Source organism: Theobroma cacao, chromosome 6 (assembly GCF_053813885.1).
Source record: "Theobroma cacao isolate CCN51 chromosome 6, ASM5381388v1, whole genome shotgun sequence".
NCBI lineage: Eukaryota > Viridiplantae > Streptophyta > Magnoliopsida > Malvales > Malvaceae > Theobroma > Theobroma cacao.
The window spans coordinates 29,115,166-29,124,651 of NC_142644.1; the positions used below are offsets into that span (position 1 = coordinate 29,115,166).

The 9,486-nt window shown below is 36.4% G+C and overlaps 3 protein-coding genes across 7 annotated transcripts; 2 read left to right on the forward strand and 1 right to left on the reverse strand.

The window, feature by feature from the left end:
- Positions 1-3,364, reverse strand: LOC18596784 (Pentatricopeptide repeat (PPR) superfamily protein). 5 transcript variants are annotated; one of them, XM_007025473.3, is made up of 3 exons: positions 3,145-3,364; positions 1,220-2,772; positions 1-650 (listed from the first exon to the last, which is right to left on the reverse strand). In XM_007025473.3, exons 2-3 carry the CDS (start codon positions 2,673-2,675, stop codon positions 628-630), a joined length of 1,479 nt encoding a protein of 492 aa, XP_007025535.3. In that variant the 5' UTR covers positions 2,676-2,772; positions 3,145-3,364; the 3' UTR covers positions 1-627. The 5 variants fall into 5 exon arrangements, with proteins under 5 accessions (XP_007025535.3, XP_017979435.2, XP_007025536.3 ...); XM_018123946.2 differs by having other exon boundaries at positions 1-975; XM_007025474.3 differs by having other exon boundaries at positions 1,208-2,772; positions 3,145-3,363.
- On the forward strand, positions 26-807 carry LOC18596785 (protein DMP4-like). The gene has a single exon (XM_007025476.3). It carries the CDS (start codon positions 26-28, stop codon positions 659-661), a length of 636 nt encoding a protein of 211 aa, XP_007025538.3. The 3' UTR covers positions 662-807.
- Positions 3,365-4,554: 1,190 nt separating the features above from the next.
- On the forward strand, positions 4,555-8,029 carry APE2 (Glucose-6-phosphate/phosphate translocator-like protein). The gene is made up of 12 exons (XM_007025477.3): positions 4,555-4,891; positions 4,973-5,047; positions 5,189-5,254; positions 5,374-5,452; positions 5,862-5,982; positions 6,122-6,217; positions 6,361-6,473; positions 6,638-6,715; positions 6,822-6,938; positions 7,049-7,148; positions 7,247-7,347; positions 7,687-8,029. The coding sequence occupies exons 1-12, from the start codon at positions 4,629-4,631 to the stop codon at positions 7,702-7,704; spliced, it is 1,227 nt and encodes a 408-aa protein (XP_007025539.3). The 5' UTR covers positions 4,555-4,628; the 3' UTR covers positions 7,705-8,029.
- Positions 8,030-9,486: the final 1,457 nt, after the last annotated feature.

The window sequence follows — 9,486 nt, forward strand, 5'->3', positions numbered from 1 at the left end:
AACGAGAATAAAGAAGACTTCAGTTATGGAGATTATGATACAAGGTGAAGAGTCTCCTGAGCATGGTGAACAAAAAGTACCCCTGCTGCAAAGTTTGACCGTATCTGAAACCGAAAAGAAAAATCCCGTACAGAAGGCAATCAGTCAAACGTTTCAAAGCACAGCACATTTGGCTAATCTATTACCCACCGGAACTGTTCTAGCTTTCCAACTTCTCTCACCCATATTCACCAATCAGGGCAACTGTGACTCAGTCAGTCGGTCTATGACGGCTGGCCTCATTTTGCTTTGTGGTTTATCATGTTTCCTGATGAGCTTCACAGATAGTTTCAGAGACAAGAATGGCACTGTCTGTTATGGCTTTGCCACATTTTATGGATTGTGGGTCATTGATGGTTCAATCACTCTTCCACCGGAATTAGCTGCAAAATACCGACTACATTTTATAGATTTCATGCATGCCTTCATGTCAATACTAGTATTTGCAGCTGTGGCACTTTTTGATCATAATGTTGTTAGTTGCTTTTACCCAACACCATCAGATCAGGCTCAGGAGATCCTCACAGCATTGCCAGTTGGGATAGGTGTCCTCTGCAGCATGTTATTTGTTGTCTTCCCTACTACACGTCATGGAATTGGTTTCCCCCTGTCTGCAAATTAACATTTTCCTCTTTCGGTATGAGATACAAATACACGTATGTTTCCAAAGTGATAAAACTTTTCTTATACTAATGTGCTTGTCATCCTTCATTCCTGATCTCTTCTAAAGTGCAGACAATGATACAATTTCTTGTTATATCACTATAATCTTAGTCAGATTTAACCTTTTTAAGCACTTGCCGGTCAAGTTGCTAAACAAACTAGAATTCTGTTAGAATGACTCCTGTATTCGTTCCCAGTAAGGAAAGTAACACAGCAACAAACATAATACATGGTTCAGAATTCAAAGGCATCAGTTGCATAAAGCTCAAAAACCTGTAAATAAACAAGAAAATTAAATGAAGTGAAAATTGAACAGCAGAAAAGAGTAGCTAAATTTTGTCACTGTAGGAAAAGAGAAAATAAATGATTTATTGTATAAGTAACCCAAGTTACAGAAAGGAGATAAATGTTAAGTGAAGTAATCAATTCAGATTGGAAAGTAAGGCTAAGTCAGAAATATTAATATAATTAGATTAACAGAAGTATAAGGTCCATAGTTGCATACCAAATCACAAACCTTCAGCTTGAATTTCTAAGTCAGGTTCAGTAAAGTCCCCCATTAGCTCGAACTCAAACAATTCAACAGTTTCTTGGACCATCCTTTGATCCCAAAATGCACTGACCAACGTACCCCATGCTCCCTCTTCTGGAATACATCCGTCAATCAACATTTCATCAACAATTCGAGCAGCTTTTTGCAAGTCTCCTTTCTTACAGAAAGATTTCATAAGAGCCTCAAAAGTCCCAGCCTCAACTGAGATGCCCCTAGTCCGCATGCTTAGATACAATAGGAAAGCTCGACTTAAATCACTCTTGGTACAAAGGCCTCTGACCACCATATTATAAATCCTAACATGAAGACTCCAAGTTAATCGGTTTGGCGAGGTCCTGCCTAAGACCATCTCATCAAGGAAGTTTGCAGCCTCCTTAAACTTGTCAACATCGCAGAAGCCACTTATGACCTTCCCGTACAACCCTGCATCTGGTTGCAAGCCTTGAAGTTTCATCCTGTCAAGAATCTCCACAGCTTCTTGAAGCTTTCCTTCTTTACATAGTCCATGAATTAAGGTACTATAAGTTATTGTGTTCGGTCTACAACATTTGCTAACCATTGTCTCCAGTAGTTCCATGGCCTCTGAAGAACGCCCATCCTTGCAGAGACCATCCATTAAAGAACTGTAAGTAAAAACATTTGGCTTAATACTATTGCTTTTCATCTCTTCAAGCAATCCCATAGCTTCATTCATATTCTTTGACTGACACAAGCCATGTATCAAGGAGGAATACGTAACAACAGATGGAGAACAATCTCTTGTTTTCATCTCTTGAAATAGCTCCTTTGCTTCAGTAATCTTTCCAAATCTACACAACCCATTAATCAAAGTCCCATAAGTATAAGAGTCTGGAGGACACCCACGATTAGGCATCTCACGAAATATATGTAGAGCAGAATCCATGGTTCCACTGTTCTTGCAGAGTGCTTTGATCAAAATATTGAGAGAGGCAACACTAGCTGGAATACCTACTTCTCTCATATGCCTGTAAAACCTCAAAGCAATCTTTAACTGGTTCTCTTCAACGAGAATATCAAACACAGTAATATAAGATCTTTGACTAGGTTCAAGTGGAAATTCCTTCATCTTATCAAAGACCCTGATGGCATCCAACGGTCTATGAACCCTTCCATAGCCCCTACAGATAAAAAGGAATATATCTTCCCTTATATCACACTTTTCCACCTTCATTCTATCAAGAAGATCTTCAGCTGGTCCAAATTTGTTCGCTGAAACTAATCTAGATATCATAACACCAAAAGTGCTGTGATCGTGACGAAACCCATTGGTATACTCGGCTGTTGCGGAATCAAATATAGCAAGAGCCTCGTCTATATTCTTCTCAGCTTTTATTAAGTGCACCACTTGGGAAGGAGTGATTTTTTTCGACCATTTAAACGCAACTTTAGTACCCATCATTGCTAATTCTCTATGTTAACAGTACACTGCCCCAAATACGAATAACGGCATCATTACTTAACATGCTTCAATGCTAATTTGCAGCTCATACACAAACCTACACGAGATTCAGATTCGGAACTTAAAAAAAGATCCATATTAATCAAATTGAAACTAAATTACGAATATATCAACAGCAAGTTTCGTTATCCTCCAATATACTCAAATAAATGGCTCTAAAATTCATCAAAAAGTGAAAAAAGAGAACCAAACAATACATAGGAAATGTTATACGCGATAATATGACCTGTTTATGCATTAGACCGCTAGCTTGAGCAATTTATCGAACACTTGGTGGGTGGAAACTAGAAGATTGATTGGCTAAATAACCGACGCATATGAAACCAACATACCAACGAATTTACAGGACAAAGAAAAAATGAAGTAGAAACATTTTCAATAGCAGTTTTAAGAGAACGAAGCAGCTTACATTTGGAAAATCGAACAGCTGTTGCAGTTCGTCCTCGGCGATGAGCTACTTTTTTGCACCGTCCCACATAAGCTGGCCTAAGTGCCTGATGCTGACGAAAGGTGGCCCATTCAGGGTCCCAAAACCAAAGCAGCCCAGCATTTCCTAAGCCGGGAAAAGAAAGACCAACTCGTTGTGCCTTGGTTGGGCCCAGTTTCCATATCCAACCCAAGATGCCGAGTCACCTTGTTAATTGTCAGTTTCATTTATTATAATCGAGTAGAGGATAATGACCTCGTAACATGATGAGAATGAAACACATATCTTTAAATATAAATTATCATTATCACATCCTTTGATCTTAATATCGATTAAGTGTATGATACGAGACATCTAGGCTAAAATCTGAACTCCAACATCTCTTCCAAATCGGTCTGTTTTAGCTGAAGTTAACGTTCCTCTCCAACAATTAATGGAGACAAAAGTTCAAGGATCTTTGGAGCTTGGCAAGAGGAAAACACCAAAGAGAAAAACATGAAGCTGAGTTGAAAGAGGTGTCTTATACATGTGTCAAAGCTATAACCTCAACTCAAAAGGAAAGATACATACAACAACCTCCCATGTTTGCTCACTCCTTTAAACGGGTCGCTACCTCACGGATTTCAATCTTTTTCTTTCAAGGCTATTAACTCACCATATGCTATACGCGATAAGGGACGTAATTGAGTCAACTCGATATAGTAGCAGGTTCAAGTTCAACTCGATTAAAAATTTCGAGGTTTAAAAATATATAAAAATAAATATTGATCTTATTTATATATGCATGTGATATTAAAAAATATATAAAAAACTCGATAACATTCAAAATTGACTCGTTATCTGAGTAGGTTGAGTCGGGAGTGGACTCGATCGAGTTTGAGTATTTATGATTGACTCGTTTGGAAGCATACGCACTGCGAAAAACAGTCACCTAAAATGATATGTTGGTGACAATTGTTTTTCACGAGAAACGGAGATTGGAGACGATAAGGATTTTGGAACTATAAGAGCAGAGACCACTCACGATTGGACAAGGCATCCCTTCCTTCACGAGCCTTTCACTGGGGATAAGATGGCCCCACCTCTCGGCTCTCTCCTTCCCCCAATATCCTCCACAGCCACAATTAATCTCTCCACTGGATTACACCCAAGCATGTCCCATCCTCAATATTCTTTTTTTTTTTTTTTACTCTTTCGTCACCGTTGATCAATAATCCCCTCGGTTTCTGATATTTTGTCTACGTGATCAGGTTAGAGTGCGCAATTTAGTATTCTGTGTCGCGTTGCAGGGGGTGAAAACGACGTGATTTTTTGAGAATCGAGAGCCACTAAAATAGGAATTTTATTAATTATTCTTAAAAAAACGAAAAAGGGAAAAATCTGTTAATTCCCTGCATCCATTAAGAGCTCACTCTAGCTACCATACATACATTTCGTTCTCTCTCTGTCTCTCTCTCTCTGTGGCAATGGAGTCGCGATTGTTGTCACGCGCTTCCACCATCACTGGCTTCCCTCAGCTCAGGCCGAAGCTTTCACGGGACAGCGTCAACGTGTCATTTGCTTCGTCTAAGCCGATCGGAGCCGTCGGAGGAGGCGGGAACTTGATATGGGGAAGGCAGCTAAGGCCGGCTCTGCTACTCGAGAGCTCGTCGGTTAGTAAGCGAGAGATTTTGAAGCCGGTTTCAGCCGCCGCGTCGTCGCCTGCCGAAGGAGGAAGCGATTCCGCCGGGTGAGGTCCGTTTCCTCCGTTCTGACTCAGCCAACTCGTCCACGCTTCAGTCTCTGACTCACTGACTCGGTGTTATTGCAGGGACGCAAAGATTGCTCCGGTTGGCTTCTTCGAGAAGTATCCGGCTCTTGTCACCGGCTTTTTCTTCTTCATGTGGTATGTACAAAAAACCGGTCAACGATTTTAACCGTCAAACGTTTGATGGCTCAAACGGTAGCTAAAATTCGTTCAAGACAAGATTACTTCCGTTTGTTGAAATCACAAGATCATCCTTTGTTTTTTTTTTTTTTTATGCAGGTACTTCTTAAATGTGATATTTAACATTCTCAACAAGAAGATCTACAATTACTTCCCTTATCCCTAGTGAGTAATTGCAAATATCTTTTTACATTTTTTATTTTTTAAATGTTTTTTTTTCATGGCATGGTTTCATGAATACTTAGTTTTGTTTAAAGTTTTTTCCATGGCATTTTTTGGCGCAGTTTTGTGTCGGTTATTCACTTGTTCGTTGGGGTAGTTTACTGTTTGGTGAGCTGGGCTGTGGGCCTCCCTAAGCGGGCTGTAAGTGAACCTTCAAAACCCACATTCTCAATGTTTCTTTTCGCAGTTGTTATCCAACTTTTTTTTATTATTACTATTCTTTACGTTCGAACTTGTGTGATTAGCCACTGCATGTGCGAACTTTATTGCCTGTAGCATGAATCTTATTAAAGTGCATATTGCGTAAGAAACCCGGGTTAATGTTGGAAAGTGGGGTTCTCCAGTCCAGTCACTGACAATTCCTGATCACATTTTCGGTTTTCTCCTCTTTTTAATCTTTTAAGCTTGACTGTGGATTGGCTAGGATCCTCACTGTTGGAAAATTGGAACATGCTGTAAATTTTAACCTGCTTTCTTTTGATGAAAACCTGAGATTTTTTGCAGCTACTGTGCACTGATAGTATCATGTAATTGTTGTTTTCATGTGCAGCCTATGGACTCAAACCTACTGAAGTTGTTGATCCCTGTTGCTGTATGCCATGCTTTAGGCCATGTAACTAGCAATGTCTCTTTTGCAGCTGTTGCTGTCTCTTTCACCCACACAATCAAAGGTGACGTCATGAATCTATTCCCCTGCTCATATATATATTTAGTGGAATGTGACTTTGTATATGCATTTGACATCCTGTCAACAGGACAATTAACTGCGATTAATCAGGCTCATTAAGTCAAAACTTGTTTGCTTTTCAGCTCTGGAGCCTTTCTTCAATGCTGCTGCTTCCCAATTCATACTTGGACAATCCATACCATTTACTCTATGGCTGTCTCTTGCTCCTGTTGTTATTGGTAATTTTCTGTTTGATCACCTCATTCAAATCAGTTTAAGTGTAAATATATTCTTTTAATGGGGCTCTGTTATTATGTTGGCATATTGACTTTCCATCATGTTTGGGACTTTGGGTGTCATTTTAACTACAAACTGAATGCAGGTGTTTCCATGGCATCACTGACTGAGTTGTCATTCAATTGGACGGGTTTCATTAGCGCAATGATTTCCAACATCTCCTTCACTTACAGGAGCATCTATTCCAAGAAAGCTATGGTGACTTGCTTTGACACTCTTGACCTTTCTTTTCAAAAGAATCAAACAGAACTCCTCCTTTCCTTCTTTTTGTTTTCCAGTTTATGCAGAACTCGAATTTTTATTTTTGACCCTTTTCCCTCGTAAACATTTTATAATAGTGATTGTTGGTTTTTCATATGCAGACCGATATGGACAGTACAAATGTCTATGCTTATATTTCCATCATTGCTCTCTTCGTCTGTATTCCCCCAGCCATCATTGTGAGTAAAATATGTTTTGAGGACAACTGAAGATTTTTAGACAATTAAAAAATTTAAGCACACGGTCTCTTAAACCCTTTCATGTTTTCCCACCTGCCTGTTGCAGCTCGAGGGTCCCCAACTGATCAAGCATGGGTTCGGTGATGCTATAGCTAAAGTGGGTATGACTAAATTCATCTCAGATCTCTTTTGGGTTGGAATGTTTTACCATCTCTATAATCAGGTACATTATTTCCATTCCTATTGTTGACTGACGCTACATCTAAATAACATGATGCCCCTTAACATTAAACTGAAGCTGATGAAGAAATTTTTTTCTTTTTTGGTATTTAGTTGGCTACCAACACTCTTGAACGGGTAGTACCGCTTACCCACGCTGTCGGCAATGTGCTGAAACGGGTGTTTGTCATTGGCTTCTCAATCCTGATCTTCGGTAAGTTTATAACTTATACTCCTTTGAAGTATTCTTTTGCTTCTTTGTGTCAGGATATAACTCTTTGGACTGAATATCTGACAACCTACTTCTCACAGGAAACAAGATTTCAACACAGACAGGTATAGGAACAGTCATAGCAATTGCTGGAGTGGCAATCTACTCTTTCATCAAGGCCAGGATGGAAGAAGAGAAACGAGTAAGTAAAACATTCTGACTACAACACGCATTACATCAATTTGATTGCTCTCATAATTGCCCTCTTAACTTAGAATTAAACTGACCTGGTCATGCAAAATCTTATGTGAGCCCAAATCTTTTTTATCGTTTCACCTGAGTGAATCTATAAACTATTGAAAATAGGCTACCCTTGCTTATGAATATGTGATGGGCAGAAGAAGGGTGAGGATTGCATCTTACGTACTGATCTAGTGTTGTCATAGCTGCAATAATTATCATAATTTTCCTGTAATCTTTCAAGAAGTGAGAGAAAGAATAATTGCAATCTAAAATAATGCGAATGGGGTTTCTTTTGCAGCAAATGAAAGCCGCATGAGAAGAAAAAAAGGCATGGAAATGGAGGAAGTCACGGGTGTAAAGTTATATGTCTCTCCTCCCGGAGATAAAACAAGTGACATTGAATATCCAACTGTTGTTTTGAAGTTTTTTTTTTTTTTTGCTTTTTCCGCCATCAATTTTCTTTAATTCAGAGTACAAACCATTGCTAATCTTCCATCAGCCTGTGTTGACTGAAGAATAATGTACTGTCACTTATTCTGTCTCTCAAACCAAGCTTTTATCTCATCAGAAGCTTTTGAAAGGAAGCTTGAACAGAATACGTGCAAAAAATAAAAGATATGTGAATAGTATTTATTCTCGCATGCAAGACGTCTTAAATTTTAAACTTTTAAGACAAGACTGACAAATAATGAGGAAGGAGACAACATGTGATTGTGCAAATTATTATACGGAGGGATTTGCATGATGAATGTGCCAAGAACATAACATGATTAATTTGAAAAATACATCGATCTGTTATATTTTTGTTTGTCATGATTCGGAACCACCATAGATCATCATGGTCATGGCATGCAGAAGATCAGGAAGGGTTTTATAGCATATGAGGTGTTTGATATGAACACGAGCCACGCCAAAGAGGCCAAGACTACAAACTTCGTTTGACCTGTGCCAAGACCGATGCGCAGCTTGAACAATTGTGAACAAGTCAAAATAATTTCAGATCACTTCCTATAATATAACTAACTCCATGTATTAGAAAGTATGTACGTGCGTGAATATATTATCAAATGAAAAGAAATAGGGATATCAATGAGTATGTATTTTGTAGTGTTTGACTTGATTAAGTAAGATTAAGATGCTTATTACCAAAGTTGATTATCAATAACAAGTTTTAATTATATATTATATTTCATAATTAATGTAATACTTATTAAAACTCATTAATTATTCTAAATATGATTTTTAATTTGAATATATATATTTGAATTAACTTTAATTTATTAATTTATTTTTTATTAATAATATACATAAAGATTAATTTTAAGATTTATTTTAATAGAATATTTAATAGGTATGGGTATTTAACCAATAATATCAAGAATATTAGGATAAGAGTTCAAATAGTAATTTAAAAAATTAATAAGATATTTATAAAATTTGGATATCTTATCAAATAATAAGATTCAAATTAAAATATTTAGAGCCTATTTGGCTTAATTTTTTTTTTAACTTAAAAACTATTATGAAGCTCTTATGAAAAATAATAACTTTTAAAATTAAGTTAAATCCGTTTAGTAAATTTACTTTTATAAGTTTTTTTTTTTATAAATAAGTTGTTTGACAAAATAATTTACATAAGTTATAATTTTGATTAAAATTACCATAAAAAGTATTTAATAAATAATTTTCTATTAATCACAAATTCCTTTGTTCATAATGAAAAAAAGTTAATTTTATTTTTTATTTATAAAAAGTATAAAAATTTGTTTTATATAACATAAAATTTATAATTAATAATAAATAACATAAAAATGAAAACAGATAATGTTGGAATTATTTTTAATAGATGAAGATATTTTTGAAATAAAAAAAAAAATTTTCCTAAAAAAGAGACGTATTTTTAAAAAAAGAAAAGAGAAAGCTTCTCCTTGTAGCCTTTTTTAAATTTTATTTAAAAAAATACTTATTTAAAAAAAAAATTAAATTTTGATTTGAACTAATTTTTACTTTTAAGAAATAGATAAATTGAAAAAAAACTAAAAGCATTTAAGATTTTGTTACTTTTTCATTGATACAAAAGGATATAAAAGAACCAAAT

What these genes read in the sequence shown, in the direction of transcription:
- LOC18596785 (XM_007025476.3), top strand. Translation starts at nt 26, where the DNA reads ATGGAGATTATGATACAAGGTGAAGAGTCTCCTGAGCATGGTGAACAA.
- LOC18596784 (XM_007025473.3), bottom strand. Translation starts at nt 2,675, where the DNA reads ATGATGGGTACTAAAGTTGCGTTTAAATGGTCGAAAAAAATCACTCCT. An exon ending in CTTAGAAATTCAAGCTGAAG is followed by an intron (nt 651 to 1,219) that starts GTTTGTGATTTG and finishes GTTAATTTGCAG; the next exon opens with ACAGGGGGAAACCAATTCCA.
- APE2 (XM_007025477.3), top strand. Translation starts at nt 4,629, where the DNA reads ATGGAGTCGCGATTGTTGTCACGCGCTTCCACCATCACTGGCTTCCCT. An exon ending in GGCTTTTTCTTCTTCATGTG is followed by an intron (nt 5,048 to 5,188) that starts GTATGTACAAAA and finishes TTTTTTATGCAG; the next exon opens with GTACTTCTTAAATGTGATAT. An exon ending in AATTACTTCCCTTATCCCTA is followed by an intron (nt 5,255 to 5,373) that starts GTGAGTAATTGC and finishes TTTTTGGCGCAG; the next exon opens with TTTTGTGTCGGTTATTCACT.